The 26,148-nt window shown below is 42.0% G+C and overlaps 1 protein-coding gene across 2 annotated transcripts in view; it reads left to right on the plus strand.

The window, feature by feature from the left end:
• The window catches only part of TUT7 (terminal uridylyl transferase 7), a 40,923-nt gene that overhangs the window by 5,732 nt on the left and 9,043 nt on the right, over nt 1-26,148 (plus strand). Inside the window, exons 3-21 of one of the 2 annotated variants that reach the window (XM_075277889.1) lie at nt 1,356-1,528; nt 1,828-1,944; nt 2,103-2,280; nt 5,305-5,393; nt 5,546-5,597; nt 5,706-5,775; nt 9,403-9,529; nt 11,534-11,653; nt 12,220-12,354; nt 14,229-14,409; nt 16,384-17,456; nt 21,576-21,726; nt 22,210-22,296; nt 22,506-22,606; nt 22,717-22,774; nt 23,785-23,888; nt 24,210-24,299; nt 24,387-24,500; nt 25,368-25,466. In XM_075277889.1, coding sequence (XP_075133990.1) covers nt 1,356-1,528; nt 1,828-1,944; nt 2,103-2,280; nt 5,305-5,393; nt 5,546-5,597; nt 5,706-5,775; nt 9,403-9,529; nt 11,534-11,653; nt 12,220-12,354; nt 14,229-14,409; nt 16,384-17,456; nt 21,576-21,726; nt 22,210-22,296; nt 22,506-22,606; nt 22,717-22,774; nt 23,785-23,888; nt 24,210-24,299; nt 24,387-24,500; nt 25,368-25,466 — 3,119 coding nt within the window. The remainder of the gene's footprint in view (nt 1-1,355; nt 1,529-1,827; nt 1,945-2,102; nt 2,281-5,304; nt 5,394-5,545; nt 5,598-5,705; nt 5,776-9,402; nt 9,530-11,533; nt 11,654-12,219; nt 12,355-14,228; nt 14,410-16,383; nt 17,457-21,575; nt 21,727-22,209; nt 22,297-22,505; nt 22,607-22,716; nt 22,775-23,784; nt 23,889-24,209; nt 24,300-24,386; nt 24,501-25,367; nt 25,467-26,148) is intronic. The other variant, XM_075277897.1, reaches the window with a different exon arrangement.

Here is a 26,148-nt window from a genome sequence, read left to right on the forward strand (position 1 = left end):
GAAACCTTCCTAGTTATGTAGCACATATACATCCTCACCCTTCTTGGAGATCACTTGATAACTAGACAGCTTTGCTGTTGAAGCTTTAAGGCTAGGTTTACTTCTGACTGCCAAAACAGCAGTTACCTACAGATACTGGCAGACCCCAAAGACTATAATGTGGTCCGTCTGGTGTCCGCCGGTTTCAGTATAAAAATGGTGGACACCCTGTGACTTTTTTTCTCTCCACCAATTTCTGACAGTCCATGGCGCAGTTGAGAAATTAGTCTTTAAAAGGTTTGTTTTTTTTTGTTTTTTATAGTGAGAGTGTGTGCAATTAAAGAGGACTTTCATGTCCTCATGCATATGCGATTTTTATATACCGCTAGAAAACCAACACACACTGTCAGCCTTGCCTTTATGTGCCTCAGAGCTGGGGATATCAGTGCTGTTAATTTTGACACCAATCTCTCCCCACTGTCAGAAGGGCGTTCCTGACAGTATAGCGTCATCGCTGGACTGTGAGGAGTAGCCCACCTGACAGTACTTATACATAACCTTGTACTGTCAGACAAGTCTTTGGATAAGTACTGTTGAGGGGGGGGGGGGGGAGAGGGGGTTGTGGCATTCCTTACAGCCGAGCAATTATGCTAGACTGTCAGGAACGACCTTCTGATAGTGGGGAGAGATCGGTGTCGAAATTAACAGCACCAATATCTCCAGCCCCAGGGCATGCAACAGGAAGGCCGATAGTGTGCTGAATTCAGTGCACTGTTGGTTTTGTAGCAGTATATAAAACCGCATGTGCACAAGGACATGAAAGGTCCTCTTTAAACCCTTCTGGACATTATGCTTTGCTTTATACATAGGGAACACCATCAGTCTCTGAAGTGTACAAGACCTCTGTGCGTGCCTAGTAGTTGGCATGTGACACTGCTGCAGCAGGGCCTTTCTTTCTATGCTGTTTGTGCAGGTGCACTGTACATTGCACAAAGAGTCTGAGAGGATTCTGTTAGGCACTGAATACCCCATTGCATGATTAAATGCAGCAGTGCATAGGTTGGTGGGCATACAGGAAGGGCTAAATGGCATACAGCATGGAGAGTCAGTCACTCTATTCTCAGCATACGTTATCTCATTTTACTATGCTTTTTAAGGAAAGCTTACAATTCTTTTGGAAAACACTGGAATATTTTTCCTTAGCTTTAAAATCTTACATACTCTTATATCATGAATACATATTATAGGCTCTTTAAAGGATTCCATGTTGGAAGGTGTATTTGCATTATAACTATTTATTTTATTTAGCAGTCAAGATTTTCTTTTAGGAATCTTGAAGATATTTAAAAGTATTTTATTTTTTTTAAACCCCACAGATTTGCAGACCCCTATAAAGCAAGAGCGACTGCACTCCCGATTAGAGAAAGATGAAGAAGACTGTTTTGGTAGTCCTGTTATAGATGAGTCCATGTTGTCCAAAAAAGAGCTACTAGGCTTGCAGCAGGCTGAGGAGCGCTTGAAGCGTGACTGTATTTACAGGCTGAAACGGGTATGGAACTGCTGCCAAGTAATGCTCCTCTCGTTTCTATTAATAGTGCTGAACAAGATAAATGTGTTACAAGGGACATTGGCACACTTAAAAATAAAGTTACACCGCAATAATATCCAATAGATTTGCTCGGTTATTAATACTTATTAATTAATACACAACTTTTATGTATCCTGGCATGGCCATTGTGTTGTAGAATAATTGCAGATTCTCATCAACTCCACCACCAAACCAGTGGGTTTTGTGTTTAATAGAACATTTGGTAATTAATTTTATTTACTTTTATCCTTTTTAAAAAGCGTCCCCGAAAGTATCCAACAGCTATTTATACCTGCAAGCTCTGTGATGCCCTGGTTGACTCTGTATCTTCTGCACATAAACACATGAAAGAAAAGAGACACAAGAGACATATAAAGGTAAAGTGTGTGTGTTTATTTTTTTTTTATATAAACTGGACAACTGTGGACAAGAGTATATCCTGCTTCAAAAGCATCAGAAAAGATACAAATGTCTGTTTTTTTTGTTTGTTTGTTTTTAAATAAAAAAAAATGTACGTTTATCATTATTTATGTAGGAAAAAAGGGAAGAGGAATTGCTAACAACTCTGCCACCACCAACGCAGCCTCAGATTCAAGCAATTGGTATCGCAATAAGCAAGGTGGTACAGGAACATGGCTTAAATGAAGATGACCTAGCTAGGAGACTATCCACTGTTTCCGCTATGGAAGCTGTCATTAAGGAAAAACTTCCAGGTAAAGTAATTTTCATGAGTATTCATTAGTTTTTGAGGTCTAACCAATATTATATTAATTATCCATATAATTCACCTTTGTGTTCATGAGGAAATGTATATGTTTGGTTTTTTTGGTCTTTGTGCTATGTTTCAATTAAAAAAAAAAAATATATATATATATATATAATTTTTTTTTTTTTTTTTTTTTTTTTTTTTTTTTTTCTTTTTAAGTTTGAAGTTAGAGGTGGTCTGGAGTTTAAAAAGATGTGTAGAAAATAACTGAATAGGGAAGCCAGAAAAACTGTACAATCTGCTTTAACCCCTTCCCGCCGATGGCATTTTTTGATTTTCATTTTTTGTTTTTGACTCCCCTCCTTCTAAACCCCATAACTTTTTTATTTCTCCGCTCCCAGAGTCATATGAGGTCTTAATTTTTGCGGGACAATTTTTTCTTCATGATGCCACCATTAATTATTCTATATAATGTACTGGGAAGCAGGAAAAAAATTCAGAATGGGGTGGATTTGAAGAAAAAATGCATTTCTGCGACTTTCTTACAGGCTTTGGTTTTACGGCGTTCACTGTGCAGCCAAAATGACATGTCCCCTGTATTCTGTGTTTCGGTATGGTTCCAGGGATACCAAATTTATATGGTTTTATTTACATTTTGACCCCTAAAAAAAATTCCAAAACGGTGTTAAAAATTTTTTTTTTCTAAAAGTCGCCATATTCCGACGGCCGTAACTTTTTTATACATAGGTGTACGGGGATGCATAGGGCGTCTTTTTTTGCGGGGTCGGGTGTACTTTGTAGTTCTACCATTTTCGGGAAATGTTATTGCTTTGATCACTTTTTATTCAAATTTTTATCAGAATTAAAACAGTGAAAAAACTGCGGTTTGGCACTTTTGACTATTTTTCCTGCTACGGCGTTTACCGAACAGGAAAAATATTTTTATAGATTTGTAGAGCGGGCGATTTCGGATGCGGGGATACCTAACATGTATATGTTTCACAGTTTTTAACTACTTTTATATGTGTTCTAGGGAAAGGGGGGTGATTTGAACTTTTAATACTTTTTTATATTTTTTTTATATATATATTTTTTTTTTTTACTATTTTATTTTTTTTTTTGCATTTATTAGACCCCCTAGGGGTGTTGAACCCCAGGGGGTCTGATCACTAATGCAATGCATTACAATGCTAATGCATTGCAAAAAATCATCATCTCTTTTGCAGGCTGTATACACCAGCCTCCAAAAGAGAGAATTTGCAGACTGGCTGGGAGCCCTTAACAAGGCTCCCGGCTGTCATGGCAACGGGGGGTCGGCCCTGGAGCATGCTCCAGGAGCCGGCGATCCCTGCCAAAATGGCGGCGCCCATGTGCCGCCGGGAAGATGGCGCCTCCGGCGCCTTTGACAGCAGCGCCGGAGGGGTTAATGCCTCTGATCGGTCCGGGGACCGATCGGAGGCATTAGAGCCGGTTGTCTACTGCTTAAAGCAGTAGACACCCGGCGGCTATGACGGCCGCCCGGCTCCCGGGCGGTCGCCATGGTTACAGACCCGACACGCGCCGTACTATTACGGCGCATGTCGGGAAGGGGTTAAAGGGATTCTACCATTAAAACCTTTTTTTTTTTTTGTGGATAAGACTTCGGAATAGCCTTTAGAAAGGCTATTCGTCTCTTACCTTTAGTCGTGGTCTCCGCCGCGCCGTTCCTTAGAAATACCAGTTTTTACCGGTATGCAAATGAGTTCTCCTGCAGCGATGAGGGCGTCCCCACCTCTGCCAGAGAAGTGTCTCCAAGCGCTGCCTCCTTCTTCGTTCGCCGTGTCATCTTCAATGTCTTCCGGTGCAGGCTCGTAACTTCTAGCAGAGCAGACTACGCAGGCGCACAGGTCACGGGAAAATGGCCGCTTGCACAGTATTGTTAGCGGCCATTTTCCCATGGCCTGTATGCCTGCGCAGTCTGCTCTGCAATGCTAGGTTATGAGCCTGCGCCTGAAGAAGACATTGATGCGGCAGATGAAGAAGGAGGCAGCGCTTGGAGACACTTCTCTGGCAGCGGTGGGGACTCCCTCATCGCTGCGAGAGAACTCATTTGCATACCGATAAAAACCAGTATTTCTGAGGAACGGCGCGGCAGAGACCACGTCTAAAGGTAAGAGACTAATAGCCTTATCCACAAAAAAAGAGTTTTAATGGTAGAATCCCCTTAATCCACTATTGCTGTGTTTTTTGTTTTGTTTTTTTGCTTACTTTCCACAGTAATGGTGTAATGTATATATGAATATGTCCGCAGCCGATGATGGGACTGGGCAGTGAAACCAGTATTTACAGTACATGACCATTGAAGCCAGTGATCGACTGGAGTATCGATTCCTGCATGTCATCACTGCAGGAGTTGCTGCTCAGTCACATGACAGGATTCAACGGCCATGCTATAACTGTTGTCTTAACCCCATATTAATGGATCCTTTTACACGACTGGTGCTTTGAAAGCCCGTGTGGCCGATCTGAGACAAAAATAGTCCTTCTGAATATGCAATAAATCAGAGATGAGTGGGGAGGGGCAGACTAGAGTGTCAAGAGAATAAAGATTGGTGTATAGTGTTCTTGTTTTTGGGTTGTTAAGTTTGACCTCATTTACTGCACCTGGGCGACTACTTTAGTGAGCAGCCTCTTTATTGAAGGTCCATAGAAGTGAATAGAAAAATCTGCATAAGTGTCATTGTCCACTGCGGCAACAAGACTAGGGTTTAAAACCCTCGTTCTTGAAATAGATTTGGGTCACAGAGATGGGAATTGCATCTGTGCTGTGGATATGCTGTAAATGTCTTGGTTAGGAAAAAACTTACTAAATTAAACAAGCTTCTTAATAGAGTTGGTGTAATTTGGACTGACCTATAAACTCTGCTCACACTTGATTCAACATACACTAAAGTTTTTTTGTTTTTTTTTTGTTTTTTTTTATAGAAGGCATTTTACAATTAATGGGCAGTTATGTCTATTTACTGAGCCTAATTTGTATACTCTTCCTTAGGGTGCTCTTTAAGGCTTTATGGATCCTCCTGCAGTAGAATGGGTTTCCGAAATTCTGATCTGAACATAGACATTCAGTTTCCTGAAACAGTAAGTAACCTTTTATACAGCTCTCTAGTGAAATTTTATTTAACTTAAAAGAAAGCTGTAAAAACTGAAATGAGTAGGGGAAAATGTAAGAGAAAATTGGCAGGGATCAGTTGTATTTTAGCAAATTTACCAATGTATTGTTTGTTTTTTAGATGAATCAACCTGATGTTCTCTTGTTAGTTCAAGAAAGTCTGAAACAAAGCGGTAAGGTTATAGATCACAACTACTGTTTCACTAAACACTCACATGTTAAATGGCATCAAATGATTTCTTATGTAAACACTGTTTGTTTTTCTTCTTCTCTTTATATAGATTTATTCACAGACTTTGAAGCCGACTTCCATGCCAGGGTGCCTGTAGTGGTTTGCAGAGAACAGCAAAGGTATATAAATATTAATATACATAATGGGGGCATATTTATTATGCTTTGTACACCAGTTATCTGACTTTCACAAAAACTCAGTTTTTTTTTTTTTTTTTTTTTTTTGCATGCTAGATGTATTCTCCCTTACACCAGTTATCTTTCGCAAATGATATATGAAATCTACATAAGCTGTGAGCTAATATAGTTTTTCACTGCCGGCCACTGACCCTGCCTCTGTCAGGTGTAAGTGATACGAAGACTGACGATGAAAATGCCAGTCTTTATAAATCTCCCACAATGTCTTTATAGGGAGTCTGTGACCAGGACAGACCCTATTTGAACTATAAAGCTTATAACCACAGTCAGCCAGTGTTTCTGAATGGTTTTTTTTTTTTTTTTTTTTTTTTGCTCTTATTTTATTAGGGGACACAGCACCATGGGTATAGACCTGGCCAATAGAAGGCTGACACCAGGAATGGCAAAAGATGTCTGCTCAGTCTCTGGTCTCTACCCTATTCACAGACACTATGCTAACCAGTTTTAGCCTAGTGTCTGTAGAAGGCAGACACGAACTGACTCAGGTCTTTGTCTTACATCGTTTTTATTTTGCTTTCAGTGCACTGCCCCACTGTGGGCTCAGTGCACTGCCCTACCTGTTACCATTCGCCATATTGGAAACCTCTATGCCTGTCAACCTCACTTTCTAGTGTCAGACTCACTGAAGGGGTGATCCTGTGGTGCCTGAAGACTTGCAGATAAGGTGAGTAAGAGAATTTCCACCCCTCTGCCATGTCCTCCCCTGAAAAGCCAACCTGCCACTTGGCCCACTCAGATGCTGCCACATTCTATATCTGCACCCACTGTAATAAAATGTTACCCAGCATCCAGCCTGGGCCAATTACTCTGTCTTTTGCTTAAGCCCCCCCTCCTTTCAAACAGCTGCCTTCCCAGGCTCCCCACTCGCTCCTGTTCCAGCTCCAGGAAACATCCTTGCAAAAGGACCGGGAAAACCTCCTGCGGGCCATTGTCCTTATCCCCTTTTTCTGGGCACTCCCCGAATAGGGCCACATTCATGGATTCACTCAGGTGGAACCTTGTCTCTTCCTGTACGGTCTGTTTCTGATGGGGACGCCTCTGACTCCAACTCAACTAGACTTATCTATATCTGCTGCAATGCAGGACCTCATCTGTGCAATCAGAGATATTCTACAGGTCTCATAGGACCCAGATCTTACTTCTCAAGGGGAAGAGGTGAACCTGACCATATCTTGAAGGAACACCTGACCATATCTTGAAGGAACAATGGCTTCACCTGGACCTTCCCCTGCCTTCCATCCAGTGTCAGATATCCTCTTTCCTTTCCCAGACCAGCATGTCTTTAAGTGGTTAAAGCCTCCTGCATTGGACCCTGCGATAGCTAGGCTCTCCCAAGCTACTATTCTGCTTTTAGCAGGCTCAGTCTCCCTCAGCAATCCCTCGGACAAGAGGGTGGACTCTCACTAAGGTGGTCTTTATAATGGCTGACTCCACCCTGCAGCTTTCCTTAGCTGTCAATGCAGTGGCAATCTGCTTTACTGTTTGGATCAGTTTGTGGAACGCTGAATTCGCCTCTTAGAAGGTTATGGCCATTTCCTTCTCTTGGGATGAACATGCATGGCTTTTCGGCAAAGGCATGGATAAGCTCGTTCCTAAAGCACCAGCCACCCTCTTCCAGCTGTTCTCAGTGTTTCCACTCCTTTCGTGACTCCACCTCTTGCTCTGGAGGACTGTTTTCCTTGGACTCCTGCACCAAGAAGCCCTCTTTCAAGTCCAGACTTGCCACAAGCTTCTGCTATGTGGCCAGATCCTAGTACCCTTGAATTATCACTTCCAATGTTCTTGTGATTCCCTGGTTTCACTTCTGTACCTGTTTCCTCCTCTTCTTCTCCTTGGGGTTCTCACGACCGAGGAGATTCCAGCCTTCTTGGTGGCTCCAGATTGGCCCCACCAAGCCTTATACGTGGCTTTCATTTACCTGTTGGCAAACTTGATTCCCTTTCCATTCAACCTTCTGTCTCAAGGAGCACCGTTCCTTCCCACCATACTTCAGCTGCGTTTAGCAGTGTAGCTGTTGAAGCCGAGGTTCTGAGGCATTGCAGTTTTTCAAAGCCTGTTATCCAGACCATGCTAAAGGCCCAGACATCCCTGCCATCAAATTTCTATCATCGCACATGGCTGGCCTATGTATGGTGGTGTGAGAGTAATGACTTCTATCCACTCTCCTTTTCTCTTCCCAGGTTCCTGGCTTTTCTCCAGTCTGGTCTGGACCTAGTATTGGTCTTTCTTCTCCTAAGGGGCAGATTTCTCCCATTTTGATTCTTTTCAAAAAAGCCTTCCGGTCTCAGGTGAAGATTTTTCTGCAGGAAGTGGCAGACTGTGCGCGTTCCTACCATCTTCCCATGTGTCCTTAATTTTGTCCTTGAGTTGCTCTAGGGCTTCCCCTTTTAAGCCTTTGTGTGAGATCTCTCTTCGCCTTCTGTCCTGGAAAGTACCGTTCCTGGTGGACATTACTTCCACCTGTAGGGTCTCCAACTGGCTGCCCTGTCCTGGAAGCCTCCCTTTCATGTTCTCTACAAGGACAAGGTTGTCCTTCTTCCACTTGGTTTCTTCCTCCCACATAAAAAACAAGGACATTGTCTTTCTGATGGATCCCAAGCTCATGTGTGAAGACTCTCTTCACTGCCTGGATGTGGTCTGGGTCTATTTGTCTCTTACAGATCCCTTTCTGTCGTTTGGGCTCCTTGTTCGTTCTCCCTGAGGCCCCTTGCAAGGACCTGGCTTCTTCCAAGGCTTCCATCTCAATGGATTTGGTCTTCTACCAGGGAGGCCTGTCAGCTCAAGGATTGGCTGCCATCTCTCCGTGTGACTGCTCATTCCACAAGAGTTGTTAGAGCATCCTAGGCTTTTTGGCATCAGGCTCCTGCCACCCAGGTCTGCAAGGCTGCCACCTGGGCCTCTGTCCACCCTTTCACCAAGTTCTACCAAATTAATTCTGTGGCCTCTGCCAATGCCAGCTTGGGTCATAAGGTTCTGCCCGCGGCTTTGCACTTAGGTTGTTCGCATAGCTGTGTAATTCCCACCCTCTGGTGGTGCTTTTTTTTTTTTAGCAAAGTATCTGTGGAGAGGGTGTAGCCCAGAGGTGGATTTGACCTAGTGACAGCTGTGTTTTGGAGGTCACCCATGCTATGAGATTTGTTAGAACTGGTATAATGCACTGTCAGATAGGACTGGGTATTGCATTTAGTGTGGTGATATCCCCCCCCCCTTGTTCTTTATTGATATTTTATACCTTTCAATGTTTGTATATATGTGGTGATAAATCAATTAACCATCCAGTAGAATTCAGCTCACCTCCTTTCTTCTCCATAGAGTTGCATGTGTGGGACTGAATATTGAGACAGATTAAATGTACACAAGAAGTCAGATTGAAGATCAGGAGCCAGAGTAAAGCTTAATGTGTTGAGAAGGAAACCTAAATCCTTAAGATATAAGCAAAACTGTGCTATATTTAAATGCACTATTCATTTATGAAAAGTTGTTTTTAACTGGAGGTACACTCACTGTGTAGTATAAAGGATTAATGTAATGTTTTGTTCTTCTTAATAGTGGCCTTATATGTAAAGTGAGTGCTGGCAATGAAAATGCTTGTCTCACCACCAACCTTCTGGCTGCCTTGGGCAGAAGAGAGTCAAGGCTTCTACCTTTGGTGGTGGCTTTCCGATATTGGGCAAAGGTAAATAAACTTTGGCATACAATTTCGCACAATAGATTTTTCTAAGACTTCTTTCACATTATTTGCTGTGTGACAGGACTGGGGCATATGCACATACAGTAAGGCTACGTTCACCTATCTGCCAAGGTCTCAATGTCTACCTGTAATCCCTGGTTGAAAAAGCCTCCACAAACAGCTTTTTAGTCTGCTGCTTTCAGACAAAGGAAACGCGACAGACATGAACTCTGTACGTAACCGTTGTTAGCATTTCGCCTGTCCATTGTTTTGGTCCTCCGACGAAACAACATATAGGTGACACCAGTGTGGATCTAGCGTAAAAGTCTACTGTTATTTTTTTTTTGTTGTTCTCATTCTGTGTTTTGCTGTTGGTGGGACTTTCAACTATGTAAAGACTGACGTTATAGACACCATTGTCTTAGCTTCCTTGATGTTGGAGGGTGCGCATCATATATGACAAGGCAAGGCCTCTAAATGAGGTGTATCATCCACATGCCCGTATGCTCATTTTGACTGTACCACAACTGCACAGCGGGAATGTATCCTCAAAGCTACACCACTCTATATAAAAACTTCTCTCCCACCCATCTCTATCCAGCACACGGAACACATGCTTTATGCTCCACCTTTGTATTCAAATACGCCTGTGCCCTGTGCACGTAGATCTAGTTCTATGAAAGCATATGTCCATCTTTCCACCAGTATGTTGTGGTAACCCTGTCAGGACATTACCAAAAGTATAACATTATAATGCTATTCAGAAATAAGTTCAGTGGGTTGTGCCATTACATGTAACAGGGGACTGAAAGTCTCTCATGACTTGACCATATGAATGAAGCACCAATGCACAATGGGACTGCCGGGAGTATAATCTCCGGAAGCCCCATACCAGTAAATTGACTGGTGGTCACTCCTAAATACAAAACATGGCACAGCTGAGGGACTCAGTGGGCGGACCCCCAGTAACGTGACACTTATTCCCTATCCAGGATGCCTGATGTTCTCTCTACTTCTCACTCCTCTTCCCATTCCTCTCCATAGAGTTTTTCATAAGTGAAGACTTCTCTAAATGAAATGACAAATCTACCAGGCGGGAGAGGAGCTAATAACAGACAATAGGAGAACTTTTTCTTTGATAACATATATTAGTGTGTTATGTTCACCTGAGCTTTTCATTTACAAAAAAATATTTGAGATGACAATTATACTTTAAGGGGTTTTTCCACGAAAAATATTTCACATATATAGGATATACTGTATTTTAAATGTCTGTTATATGTGGTGCCCATTTCTGGGACCATGTCTAGCTTTTAAATGAGACCCATCCAGCCTCAGAGCCCTGCTATTTACCTCGCTGAGAAAGCTTTCAACTATGAATGGGCTGTACAGCAAAAGCCTAGCTTTGCACTATGCTGTTTCCATAACTCCTATAGAAGTTAATGGGAATTATGGAAACCACATGGTTCAGTGCCTTGCACTGTTCCCATAAGTCCCGTTTACTTCTCCTATGGAAGATAAGGAAACTGCATGACTCAGAGCTATGATGTTTCTGTACAGCATGACCATTGCTGAAAGCTTTTCTTACTCGCCTGACTGCAACCTAGCTGAGAAGACAACTGAGGGGAGAGAGTTTAGATATAGATGTGGGTCCTGCATCTGAAACATTCATTGCACATCCTGTTGATCTGTCATAATTATCTTTCGTGGCAAAACCCCTTTAGGCCGGGGTCTAGCGAATCCCAGGAGACCTCTGCAGACTTTCTTTGAAAAGCGCTGTGGGAAAAAACAATGTGTTGCCGCAGATTTTTTTTTTATATATTGTGCTGCTACATGGGCCTTACTCTAAGGCAGATTATAATTTAGTTACATATTTTAATTTTGGATTGAGACAGATTTTACATCTACAAGTTCTTCAGAATCTACATATTTAGTGTATTACAAACCTATTTATTTTTGATATCTGCTAAATAATTGTATTTTCCTTTCTTGTTTTTCTACATGTAACAGTTGTGTGGCATTGATAGGCCAGAAGAAGGTGGCTTACCACCATATGTGCTTGCACTCATGGTGGTTTTCTTCCTCCAGCAAAGAAGGGATCCAGTTCTTCCTGTTTACTTAGGTTCATGGGTATGTTCTATTATCACCATTTCTTTTAATAAAAACCCCGCTTCAGCTCAAGTTTTGAAATAATGCTAAATGGCACTGATGAGCACTTACTGACATTCTAAACCAAAGTCACCGTCACTGTGCTGCCCCCTTTTCTAATACTGCTAGTTCCTCTGGTTTTTCGGTGCCCTGGTTCAAAGATGGCTTCTGAAGTTTCATGTGAATGGGCTCATCATTCAATAGTCTCTGCTGAATAACACAATGTGTTCCATTTACCTATACTGTGCACAGAATGCAGTGTAGGTTGCTAAAGAACTGGTCAGATCACCTGCCTATCATCTCCTATCTCAACCATTTCATTTCAACCACTTCATTTTTGTTTTTGTTTTGTATGGTTGAAAAAATAATTGCAAAAATTGTGCCCTTCCCTCTAGAAGCTAGTACTCAGTTATTCTGCACATACTGTAACTGTATTCACACTCTTCCTTTTAGCTGCTTAAAATTATTTCTTTTGTTTATATAGTTAAAAAAAAAATACAGAAAAATAAAAACTTTAGTTCTTTTGTAATTGTCATTTTATTTACCAGATCGATGGCTTTACAATTTCTAAACTAGGACAATTTGGTCTGAAAGAACCCAACAATGAATACATGTTTTGGGAATACTGTGCTGCAGCAGAAAATGAGAATCAAAAGAGTGAACGACATATTTCTAAAGGAAAGGTAAGAATTGTAATATCCAGTTAAATGAAAGAAGAGCAACTTTGGCTGTGGTAATGGTCAGCATCTAGCTCCATATGTATTGGACAAGACAGTCACTGAATGCAATTGTGTGATTCTGCCAAATAAGCTATATGGCACTGACACACAAGTAACTGACTGTAGTTGGTGCTGTACTGCAAAGATCCATATACTGAATTCAAGTCCATAAGATACATAAAAGGGGTTCTCTAGCGGCAGCTGTTCAGGTTTTTTTCAGAAAAGTGAGATCCAAAATGGAATGCTATTTGACTGTTTTAGGAGGTTTTATCAGACTACCATAATCATTATGTATGTAGTTTTGTACTTTTTACAGTGGGTTCACACCAGCGCCTGAACTCCGTCATGTCGAGTCCGGCGGCGAAACCGTGTTTTTTTTTTTTTTGTTTTTTTTTTATTTTTTAAACGGACACAGAGTACTGCATGTCCGACTCTGTGTCCAGTTTAAAAAAAAAACAAAAAAAAAAAAAAAACTTTCGCCGCGGAGCGCATAAAACACTCACCGGCGCATACGACCGGAGACTTTTCAAGCCCATTCAAATGAATGGGCTTGAAACATGCTGGCAGGTTTCCATCTCCTGCCCCTGTTTTGTGCAGGAAACGGAAACCTGCAGAACAGAGACTGGGCGCAGATATGAACGGGCCCTTATTTATTACCTGTTTTGGTGAATCTGTATCATTTATTTTTTTTTTTTTCTTCCTCAGTACAATGTTTAGAATAATAAATGGTACCCTTATGAAGAACAGTTTGTCCCACAAAAATCAAGCCCTCCTGACAGAAAAATAAAATGTTTGTGTGGTTTGGAAGGCGGGGAGTCAAGAAAAAAAAAAAAAAAGTCACCAGTGGGAAAGGGGTTAAAGGAAATCTGTCAGCTTGAAATTCAAAATAAAACTGAAGACAGTACCTTGTAGGACCACTTCTACAGTTTCCAAATATGCCTGCCTTATTCAGCATTACAGGTCCACTTTTCATGTGTTATTCACATTCACTCAATCACAGCTGAAGGTGAAGGATTCCTTCTGGCTCGGAGCTGCTGGCTTTGAGATCTGATGAAGGGGTGGCGTTTGTGTTTGGCACCTAAAACCCGAAACGCATTATCTGTCTACAAATAAAAGTCGCAATTTTCGCTATTCCGGCTTCGGTGGTTGCTATTGAGGGAGTGTGTGCCCACCAGGTTTTTGGTTTTGTGGAACATTCCAATTTCTTCGAATTGTTGGATACTTCTGACAGGTACATACTCTCTGCATGTCTGATGACATAAGACTACACCCAGAAGAGCAGGATGCCAGCTTCATATGGAGCTATTCATGAGATACGATGCACATGATTAGTATGGGAGATAAGTCAATCAACTAATGGAGGGTGGCTGCTACATGGAAACCTGAGGAGGATGATAACATATTTATTTTATTTTTATTTTTTTTTCTTCTTCTTTCTAATTTGAATATGAGTAAAACAGCTGTGTTTATGAAAATGGAGCTGCAATTCTGAATAAGAATGCGTATTAAGAAACTGTATAGACATCACTAGAAGATACACTGATTAATTTTATTACCAATTTCCTTCTGACCGTCTCTTGAGACATTTTTTACTTTAGAGAGTGTCTGGCTGTAGGTCTTACAATTGCTACAGCATAGGTAATTCACCATAATGGAGACTTCTAAGTGTACCATTTATGCTCTATAACCCAACACTTCTGTCCTGCTTGAGCTGAAACTTCATGTTCGGCATGACTTTCCTAACAAATTAGAGAACTATTTATAAGGACAGGTGGTGAAATATCCATATATCATATTAACTTTTGAATATTTCTTCTGTATCTTTGTGTAACTTCCAGGTTCCGCTATTCTTTAATACAGCAAAACAGTGTTGTGCCTCGGTTGGCCAGCTTTGGGTAGATCTGCTGAGATTTTATGCACTGGAATTCAATATGGCTGACCTAGTTGTCAATGTCCGTGTTAAAGAAAAGCTTTCTAGGGAATTGAAAGATTGGCCTAAAAAGCGAATTGCCGTAGAAGGTAATATTTATTATATTTTTATTCTTGTCTGGGGGGTTTTGTGTCGTGTGTGTCGTGTGTGTCGTGTGTGTCGTGTGTGTCGTGTGTGTCGTGTGTGTCGTGTGTGTCGTGTGTGTGTTTTTTGTTCCCCGCCCCTAAATGCATATAAAGAGAATAATGATCACGAGGATGATACTGTTGACATCTTTGGAACATTGCCCCCGCACCAAAAATCTTATTTGCATTTTGATAAAAGCAGCAATAGCGTGGCAAAAGTGACACCAAATCTCAAGGGGAAAAGACCTTTAGGTTAGGGGCCTTTCATATCACATTATACAAGTCCAATTTGGCTAATACGTTTTTATAAGGTAAACGGTTATAAAAACATGTTAGTCAGCGGACCCATTGCCTCTAATAAAAAAAAAAAAAAAAACCACAATCAGCCTGAGAAAGGCATCTGAGAAATGCCAAAAGCTTGCAATCTGTCGTCATTTTTAGTTAGCCATTAAAAAAAGGTATCAACTACTGAAGGCTCTCTCAAGTTTTTTTTTTTTTTTTTTTTTTTTTTTTTTTTTTATATTCTATGTTAACACACAGAACGCTGAGCTGTTCTATACAAGCTTGTGTATATTATCTGATCTGCAGAAGTGTTCTTTGTCCCGTTCACAAGGGGAGGGAGGAGAAATACAGGAAGTAACAAAGCAGACACTCAAGGCAGCCTGGCTGATACACTGACATACAGCCTCCTGCACGTTGTGTTAAGATTTTCTAAGACCCAGTAGTTCTTCAAAGATGCTGATCCCCGGCAGATCACGAGACCACTGGGTCAGAGGGCGGCCCTATCATGGCTGTGCGCATAGCTGTATATACAGCGATCGAGAAGGTTTGCCTTCTCTCTGGGAGCTTTGGCTGAAGTTACAGCCAGCTCCCTGTTGCAGCAGCTGCGCGATTTCGTGCAGCTACTGAGTTCTGCTTGGACGTATCAGTATGTCCTTGTAGAACAAGGCAGCCACCTTCCGGACATATATACCCAATGGGTGGTCCAGAAGTGGTTAAATCATGCTGTAATTTGGAGTGCATGGGGACAGCTCTCCTGCCATCCCCACAAGTGCTTCATCTAATACCATCAGAGGTAACACATGAGGGGTCAGCCATTAGGGATTGATTGCCACCCCTCTCAACGTGCGCTACTCCCACATGTGCTACCCCTGATGGTATTAGTTGCATCCTTACGTCTGCTACCCCTACACCTGCGATACGAATGCGAATGGTATTAGTTGAAACCTGTGTGGAATGTTTCGACAACAAAAAAAATTGTGCTTTGACTCGTAGTGCTTGGGGGACAGCTCTGCTGCCCCCCCCCCCCCATGCTAGCACATGTGGGAGGCAGCAGAGGTAAACATAAAGAGGAAAAAAAAAAAACGTAAAGAAACGGATGCTGTTAACAGAAGATTTTTTTGATGCATAAATTGATATCAGTTTGCATCAGGTTTTTTTGTTTTTTTTTGTTTTTTTTAACTAACGGATCCATTAAACCAGTTTAACTGACTTGAAAAACCTGATGTGAAAGTGGCCTTGCCTGTATTGCTGGACTGGGGTGAAATGCTGGGTTCTGGTAACTCCCTTTTAAACAGCCTGTCTACCTAAGAGATGAGAGGAAAGTCCAGGAAGTGCTCACTCCATGCCCCCTCTCAGGAAAGTGTTACGGGTGGAAAAAAGTTAAAGGTTATATATGTTTTTGGAAGGAACAGACCTCATTAATCTCAATGTTGTGTTGGCTGTCCAAACTGAGAAATTTAATAAATAATTGTTAATTTTTTTTATATATATATAATTTTTCGTTTCTGTCCCTCAAAAAAAAAAAATGTCAGTACATTCATTCTCTCACTGCTTTTAAAAGGATCTTCACGTGGCTGTTTTCCACTGCTGTGTCTGTTTTGACATATGTGTGCATTTCCAGCCTAACAATATTACATTATTTTTTTTTTAATCTAGATCCTTATGCTGTAAAGAGGAATGTTGCAAGATCAATGAACAGTCAGTTAGTATATGAGTACCTTCTTCATTGTTTGAAGGCAACCTACAAATATTTTGCTATGCCCCAAACCAAGTCTGGAAAATCCAGCACTCAGAAATCCACTGCTGCTACTAACATGAACAGTAAAGGTGCACCAAAGGCTTTGAACAATCCAATCTCCATTCAGAACATAAGTGACAAGCTGGAAGGTTTAACTATAGACCATCATGAAGATTCAGCCTCCCCTGCCATTGTACAACCCAATAACAGTGAGGGTGTTAGAGAATTTAAAAGGGCAGCAAAAAAAAAACTAACCTATGACATGATTTACCCAGACGTTACTCTTGAAGATCCTGACTGCATAACAGAGGAGATTATTTTAGATGACCCCTTAGACTATTTCCAGGGTTCCGAAGAACCAGAAAGTCCTCATGAAGAGTCTGATGATGACCACCCTTTATTGGAAAACGAGAGGCGAGATGATTACATCTTGATTGACCAAAGCTATGAGGAAGATAGTGAAAGTGGAGAGGCAGCTGTGCCAGGCAATGAAGAAACTGACAGCTTGTCTGATTTTGAAGGAGGAATTGTGACTGAGGGTGAGGAGATTGGTTTGGGAAGTGGCAACCTCTATGCTGAGAAGGGTGACCTAGAGGAGGAAAGCACTGAGGGTACTGACGAACTAGAAGAAACTGGCCAGGACTTTGGACGTGTAGCTGTAACTAATTCCGATGATGAAGATGAGGAAGATGAGCCTAGTTTGATATTGAATCATAGGAAGCGTTTAGATCTCTTAGATGATGAGGAGGACGAGGAAGATGATGAGCTAGAGAATACTTTCACTGGATCAGTGGATGACCTGTTGTCTGAAGATGACCAAACTGGCCAGCTGTCTGCTAAAGGCCATGAACACATCACTGAAGGAATTGCTGGCACTGTGTTCTCTAAATCAGATGGTGCCAAGAAGCCTCTGCCAGTTATTGAAAGCTCAGCCTCTGAAGAGCTATCTATGTTTTATGAATTCAACAAACCAACATTTACCAAAGGCAAAGTAAGTTTGAAAAACATTGTTGATTAATTGTTCACATTTAAGTGATATTCTGTAGCTTTCCTTTTCATAGTCTGCTTTTCAAACTGTCATAAATGTCACCATTGTGTCTATGTTTTGGCGAACAATTGCTGATGCCAAACCCTGACCATGGGAAACCAGCCTAAGGATGTGATAGAGATATAGAGATATATATATATATATATATATATATATATATATATATATATATATATATATATATATATCGTATTTTTCGGACTATAAGACGCACTGGACTATAAGACGGTTTTAGAGGAGGAAAATAGGGAAAAAAAATTTTGAAGCAAAAAATGGTAAAATATTTAATATATGGGAGTTGTAGTTTTGCAACAGCTGCAAGGCCACATTGACAGGTGACCCTGCAGCTGTACGGGGACGCATAGAGTGTTTTTTTTTTTTTTTTTTTGCGGGGCCAGAAGTACTTTTTAGTTATACCATTTTGGGGAATATCTATTGCTTAGATCACCTTGTATTGAAAAAAACCCCAGTGGTTTATGACATATGATTTTTCTACTTTTATATATGTATTCTAGGGACAGGAGGTGATTTAGAACTTTTATTTATTTTATATTTTTATTATATATTTTTAAATATATAATATATAGCAGTGACAGGCCTGGGAGCCTCATTAGGCTCCCGGCTGTCACCCGAACAGGTCGGCTCCTGCGATATCGCCGCGCAGGAGCCGGCCTGCAACTATACAAGTACGGGGCTGGTGGGGACCGGCCCCGGGGGAGAAGGGGCCACCGATACTGACCCGGCATCCGCTGTACTAGAGAGGCGGATGCCGGCATGGGATAGACGCCGGGGCCTGAGACATCGCTGCGCTCCTCTGCCCTGCATGAAGCCAGCGGCAGGGGGACGGAGGAGCGGAATAGCATCGCCCCTGCCGCTGGCTTCATGCAGGGCAGAGGAGCGCAGCGATGTCTCAGGCCCCGGCACCTGTGCCGGCGTCTATCCCTTGCCGGCATTCGCCTCTCTATTACGGCGGGTGCCAGGCGCCACATTCAGACTATAAGACGCACCCTTCTTTTCCCCAAAAATTTTTGGGAAAAAAAAGTGCGTCTTATAGTCCGAAAAATACGGTATGTGTATATATATATATATATATATATATATATATATATATATATATATATATATATATATATATATATATACACATACAGTGGGGGAAAAAAAGTTTTTAGTCAGTCACCAATAGTACAAGTTCCACCACTTAAAAAGGAGAGGCGTCTGTAGTTTACATCATAGGTAGACCTCAACTATGAGAGACAAAATGAGAAAACAAATCCAGAAAATCACAGTCTGATTTTGTAAGAATTTATTTGCAAATTATGGTGGAAAATAAAGAAGAGTATTGGGAGAATGTCCTATGGTCTGATGAAACCAAACTGGAACTGTTTGGTAGAAACACAACTTTTCGTGTTTGGAGGAAAAAAAATACTGAGTTGCATCCATCAAACACCATACCTACTGTAAAGCATGGGGGTGGAAACATCATGCTTTGGGGCTGTTTCTCTGCAAAGGGGCCAGGACGACTGATCCGGGTACATGAAAGAATGAATGGGGCCATGTATTGTGAGATTTTGAGTGCAAACCTCCTTCCATCAGCAAGGGCATTGAAGATGAAATGTGGCTGGGTCTTTCAATATGACAATGATCCAAAGCACACCGCCAGGGCAACGAAGGAGTGGCTTTGTAAGAAGCATTTCAAGGTCCTGGAGTGGCCTAGCCAGTCTCCAGATCTCAACCCTATAGAAAACCTTTGGATGGAGTTGAAAGTCCGTGTTGCCAAGCGACAGCCCCAAAACATCACTGCTCTAGAGGAGATCTGCAGGGAGGAATGGGCCAACATACCAACAACAGTGTGTGCCAACCTTGTGAAGACTTACAGAAAACGTTTGACCTCTGTCATTGCCAACAAAGGATATATAACAAAGTATTGAGATGACATTTTGTTACTGACCAAATATTTATTTTCCACCATAATTTGCAAATAAATTCTTACAAAATCAGACAATGTGATTTTCTGGATTTGTTTTCTCATTTTGTCTCTCATAGTTGAGGTCTACCTATGATGTAAATTACAGACGCCTCTCATCTTTTTAAGTGGTGGAACTTGCACTATTGGTGACTGACTAAAAACTTTTTTGCCCCACTGTGTGTGTGTGTGTGTGTGTGTGTATATATATATATATATATATATATATATATATATATATATATATATATATATATATATATATATATATATAATTACACCATACACTCACCGGACACTTTATTAGGTACACCTGTCCAACTGCTCGTTAACACTTAATTTCTAATCAGCCAATCACACCGGGTGCCACTCCTTTCAGCTAAGAACAGGAAACTGAGGCTACAATTTGCACAAGCTCATCGAAATTGGACAATTGAAGATTGGAAAAACGTTGCCTGGTCTGATGAGTCTCGATTTCTGCTGCGACATTCGGATGGTAGGGTCAGAATTTGGCGTCAACAACATGAAAGCATGGATCCATCCAGCCTTGTATCAACGGTTCAGGCTGGTGGTGGTGGTGTCATGGTGTGGGGAATATTTTCTTGGCACTCTTTGGGCCCCTTGGTACCAATTGAGCATCGTTGCAACGCCAAAGCCTACCTGAGTATTGTTGCTGACCATGTCCATCCCTTTATGACCACAATGTACCCAACATCTGATGGCTACTTTCAGCAGGATAATGCGCCATGTCATAAAGCTGGAATCATCTCAGACTGGTTTCTTGAACATGACAATGAGTTCACTGTACTCCAATGGCCTCCACAGTCACCAGATCTCAATCCAATAGAGCATCTTTGGGATGTGGTGGAACGGGAGATTCGCATCATGGATGTGCAGCCGACAAATCTGCGGCAACTGTGTGATGCCATCATGTCAATATGGACCAAAATCTCTGAGGAATGCTTTCTGCACCTTGTTGACTCTATGCCACGAAGAATTGAGGCAGTTCTGAAGGCAAAAGGGGGTCCAACCCGTTACTAGCATGGTGTACCTAATAAAGTGGCCATTCAGTGTATATACTCGAGTATAAGCTGAGGCCCCTAATTTTACCTCAGAAAAAAGTATAAGGCTAGGGGGGGAAATGCAGCAGCTACTGGAAAATTTCAAAAATTAAAATGGCCGGAGTTTTTGGGTGCAGTAGTTGCTGGGGGAGGGGGTGTTTTGGTTGTCTCTGCCCCTTCCCTGAGCTTGAGGACTGGGCCCCCCTCCCAGACTGAATTCAGTCAGACTGAATTCCAAGTGGGGGAGGGGGAGGAACTGCGGCCAGCTGCTGGCAGGAGCTCTGAGAGGAATCCCCGGCAGGATCTCTGAGGGGGGATTCCCCTCAGCGCTTCTGAAAGCGGCCGGCCGCAGTTCCCCTTCAGGTCCGGCCTCAGCGCTCCCGCCGGCGGCAGGGGATCTCCCTCAGCGCTTCAGGGCCGCCCTTGAGAGAGAGCGGTCGTGCCCTCTCCCTCCTCTCTCCAGGGACATGGCGGTGCCTGCCGCTTCCCTGCAGTGGTTCACCTCGGAGGCTTCCAGCACTATCTTACAGCGGACATATCTGAGCTCTGTGTTGTGGCTCTGCTAGCAGAATTACTGTAAGTACTCCTGCAGTTTGAAATGAACAGCATCGCCACGCTCCTGCGACCCAGCACCCGCCCTGGTGTCTGTATGCTGGGTCCGGATGCCGGGTCTGTAACTAAGATATTGCCGTAATAACCCATATATATATATATATAATATATATAATATTTAGACCCAAACTTATGGAGGCCTGTATAGGTGGCACCAAAATGGGGGCGTAATATACATTTTTAATGTTCAGTGTCATGGCAGGGTTGGTATGTTCACAGCACTGAAAAAAAAACTAGCTGACTCAAGCTAGCATATACTTATTGGTATACTGTAACAATAAAGTGGCCTTTTGTCAATTTAATGTTTGTTGGTATTCATTTATGACATTCTATATTGTATTACATCCTGATGTTAAACATCAGTTTATATCCTTTCATAGTTAATAGTTGTAAAACCATGTAATCTTTCTCTTTGCAATTCAGCTTCCCACTGTTGTGTGTAACTTATGCAAGAAAGAAGGGCATCTAAAGAAGGACTGTCCTGAAGACTTTAAAAAAATAGAACTGGAGCCGCTGCCACCGTTGACTGCTAAATTTCGACAGCTTTTAGATCAAGTTTGTATTCAGTGTTACGGTGAGTGTTATTAGCAAATAGGAAGCATGTTCTGGCATCTTGTACATGGCCATTATCTGTATCTTTAGAAATGCATAAACATAATGTAATATTAATATGCTCTATTGATATACCTCTTTCCACATCTGACATTAAGTAGCCTTATATTGTTTTGCACCCATTACTTAATTTATATAGATAGCTGCACAGTTCTCCTGCTTACGTGCCTAAATCCAGCAATAAATTGTTGACTGATCCTCCTCATCTTCAGAGACCAGTTTCATCTGTCACATAATGCTTAGCTATGATGTAGTGCATTTTGGGAGATGGTTTGTTGTTTGACTGTAGTGAGAAGTAAAATGATGAACGAAAATCTGTAGGCTAATGGATATTTCTTATGAATTTTCACTGTAGATAATGTTCATTGTGGAAGAACTTAAATCAATAAATTGTGTAATATATATAAGAATTTTACCTTGTTTATCACTGGTTTCTCTTATACAGAGGATTTTCGCCCTACCTCGCTAGAAGATAAAGCACGGGAACATATAAGGCATGATCTGGAGGACTTTATAAGACGTGATTTTAAGGGTATAATAAATAATATATCTAACATGCTTATTGTAGTTGAGATCATACAAAATGAGTTGCTGCTTTCCACTTTGCAAATGTTTTCTCCCAAGACTTGCCTGTAATTGACTATCAGTAGCTGTCTACTAGGGATAGCAATGAAGACTCAATTATAGTAAACTGCTTTTCTTTTTTGTTTTGTTTTTTTCCTCCCCTGCTCTCTTATGTAGGAGCCAGACTCAGTTTGTTTGGATCTTCAAAAAATGGCTTTGGGTTTAAACAGAGTGACTTGGATATCTGCATGACGTTTGAAGGCCTTGAAACTGCTGAGGTATAGAGGTTTAGTAAAGAAAAGTGGTATTCAATGGGTATATAGTGACAAATATTATACATGTTTCTGGTGTGTGTGTATATGTAAATGTTGTTTTCTCTCATTTCAAGGAACTGGATTCCATCAGGACTATCGAAGAGTTGGGAAGGCACCTTAGAAGACATCAGGGTAATCTTCTTGGCTGTTTATTTGTATTTACAGTTTTATATTTTTGAAGACTGTGGAAGGGTATGTTCAGAGTTTTTCTGGAAAATTTTGTGGTTGCATCCACCTCAAAAAATAGCTCCCATTCATTTCAATGTGAGTCAGTAGCTGATTTTTATTTATTTATGTTTTTAACCTCCTAGATGGTGTTTTTTTTTTTTTGTTTTTTTTTTTTGGGGGGGGGGGGGTGTTTCATACTTTTTGCAAAGGATTTTCCATGCCAATCCGCAAAATCACATGCTGGAACGGAATACAACAGTAAAAAACTGCTTCCTAATTCCTGAAGCAGATTTTTTTTTCCAGCCTGGAAAAAAAAAAAACTCCACGTGAAAATACTCTTAAATTGCCAAGGACTGTGACATATATGATATTCCATAACCAAAAACTTCAGAGGCTGAATATTTAGGCCAGGGCCCCACGGGATGTAAACACCGTGATTTGCCTGCAGCGGAGACGCTGTGGGAAAAATCGCGGTGTTTTACAGTGCACACCAAGAGGATGGGATTCATGCGAATCCCATGCTCACTTTGCGGGAAAAAAACGCAGTGCGGAGACGCTGCGATTTGCAAAGCCGTTGCGGCTTTGCAAATCACAGCATGTCAGTTATATCATACGGAAACGCCAGCGGCTTTCCCGTAGATATAATGGGAAGAGAAAGTCTGCAGAGGAAAACTTGGTGAACTTTCTCTTCAAAGCGCTGCAAAAAGAACCGCAAAGCATTCACGCCGCGGTTCTTTCCGCAGCACTTCAGCGCTGCAATTACGGCCCATGGGGCCTTAGCCTCAAAAGGGCTTTCGGACAGACAAAAAGTTACCAGACTAGGTAACTTTAGTCTGGTGTAGCTTTGTGATTCTGTTTTTCTGACCAAGTAACATGATTTGCTTGCGCATGATGCCATGCAAGAGGAGGTGCTTGAATTTGGCTTTCATTCATTTGGCTAATCTTTTTATTTTTTTTATTTTTTTTTTTTTAAGGATTAAGAAACATTCTTCCCATTACCACAGCTAAAGTGCCAATTGTAAAGTTTTACCATGTAAGAAGTGGTCTTGAAGGAGACATCAGTTTGTATAACACACTAGTAAGTATATTAAAAAAATAAATGACTATAAGGCGCTTCATGGGGCGGTGTCATAGTTTCTGTGTAAAATCTGTCACATGCATTGAGAAGTGAACATGAGAAGTATACTAAAGAATTTGTAGAAAATCAGTACACTTCCCAGGAAATAGAGTATCTAGAGTACAGTATCCTGATACCTTTTAATATGATCATGGAACATGGTCCTTTATAGGAATTGTGTCATCAGGTTCACGTGTGTGTGTGTGTGTGTGTGTGTGTCTCCCTCCTCTATGATGTCCATGTGCTGACATAAAATTAACAAACACTTTATTTATTTTGCAGGCTCTTCATAACACTCGTCTTTTAGCCTCATATGCTGCGATTGACCCGAGAGTCAAATACCTCTGTTACATTATGAAAGTTTTCACAAAGGTAGGGCTGTGTTTTTAAAGAGTTTAATCTAATTTCAGTCTTATAATTTTTGTTGACAAAATCTTAACAAGGATCTCTTTTCAAAAGATGTGTGATATAGGAGACGCTTCCCGGGGCAGCCTTTCTTCTTATGCATACACGCTTATGGTGCTGTACTTTCTTCAACAGAGGAATCCACCTGTTATCCCTGTTCTCCAAGAGGTGAGCCAAGATTCGTGCATATCTTCTTGACAGTAAAGGGCTTTTCCCATGAGCAAAAACTTCTACTGTTTTATTAATTGCAACGCAAGATCCCACTTAATAAAATATGTGCTGCATCTCTGTCACTGATTCTGATTGATTTAGCTCCAGGTCAGAAGTTTGACGCGTTGCCCTCCCTCCTCACTGTTTCTTGATCACGTGACTGACCCCAATTTATTCCTTCTGGCTCGACTGAGTAGTCATGTGATCAATAGTTAGTTCATCGGGGGGGGGGGTTTCTGAACCACAAGACTTCAATCTCCTTGTCATTAGTATGAAAGAGATCAGTGTGTGGAACCCCATCCTTGGGTTCTTTCTCCCTGCCCTTTTAGAATACTAGCAGTACCCGCGACTTCGTCCGCGGCATCCGTCTCTCCGTGTGCGACACACCTGCTGTGGGGCCAAGGCTTCCCCTTTCACATTGCCCTGCGGCTGACGTGACATCGGGTCCCTTTTCTTCCTCGCGTGTCCCTGTCAACCCTTCCCTCTTTGTTCCCGCCCCCCCATGCTCCACTGATGTCTTTTTCAGGTCTCAGGGTGGTGTCCGCACCTAGGCCTAACTTCTTCCCGGGTTTCCTGTCCTCCTATGGCCTGTGGGAAGTTCTTTCCCCCCCAGGTCCTGGAATTCTGCAGAGTTTTATATGTTTAAAAAAAAGTCTTTTGGAGCTTGCACTGGGGGACTTACTCTGCACAGTCCTCCCTTCTTAGTGTCCTCCAGGGCAGGGCCAATCCAATCCTTGGCTTCTCCCGGCACCAGCACTTGTGTGTTTTGTTGTTTTTCTTGTTTTTTTTTTGTTTTTTTTTCACATGCACCTGCTGTTTTTGCAGGTCACTGCAGCTATCCAATGCCCATCTGCTCTCAGTGCTTCCACCCAAGCTCGCCAGGCTCCTTTTGGTCTGGACGGCTTTTCCGTACTTTGGCCATGGGTGAGTCAACCAGACTTGCTAGTCTGCAGTGTGTCTCTTGGAATGGCTGCCCGTCCCTATTGCTGCTCTGCCAACGCACCCCAAATTCCCCTCCCTAGTGTTCTCAGTTCCTCTTCCAGGAGACGTCCTCACTAAAGGACTGGGAAATCCAATCGCATCCCCCCTCATCCTCTGGGCCTCCCCAAATAGGGCTACAGCAGGAGGAACCTAGTGTCCCCCTGCCCAGCCTGCTTCTTTTGGGGGTATGCCTTGAACTCCTACCCGGAGCCTCAGCTAGGCATATCTATAACCACTGCTACACAGGAGCTCATCTGTGCAGGAGGAGGAACATATCTCAGAGGACTCTGTTCTGTCCTCTCTGGCGGCATCTCTTTCCAAAGTGGTCAGGGTGAATCATCACCTTCTTTTGGTTTTTCCCCTGTTTTGGTTCGTTTTCAGGTTCATGACTAGAGATGAGCAAACACTGTTCGGATGAGCCGATCCGAACAGCACGCTCCCATAGAAATGAATGGAAGCACATGTGACGCTGACTTTGCCGGCGGCCGGCCGGCGTCACAGGTGCTTCCATTCATTTCTATGGGAGCGTGCTGTTCGGATCGGCTCATCCGAACAGTGTTCGCTCATCTCTATTCATGACATATTAGTTCAAATTTCTGCATGTGTGTGTGTTTTGTTTTTGTTT

Source organism: Leptodactylus fuscus, chromosome 1 (genome assembly GCF_031893055.1).
Source record: "Leptodactylus fuscus isolate aLepFus1 chromosome 1, aLepFus1.hap2, whole genome shotgun sequence".
Classification (NCBI taxonomy): Eukaryota; Metazoa; Chordata; class Amphibia; order Anura; family Leptodactylidae; genus Leptodactylus; species Leptodactylus fuscus.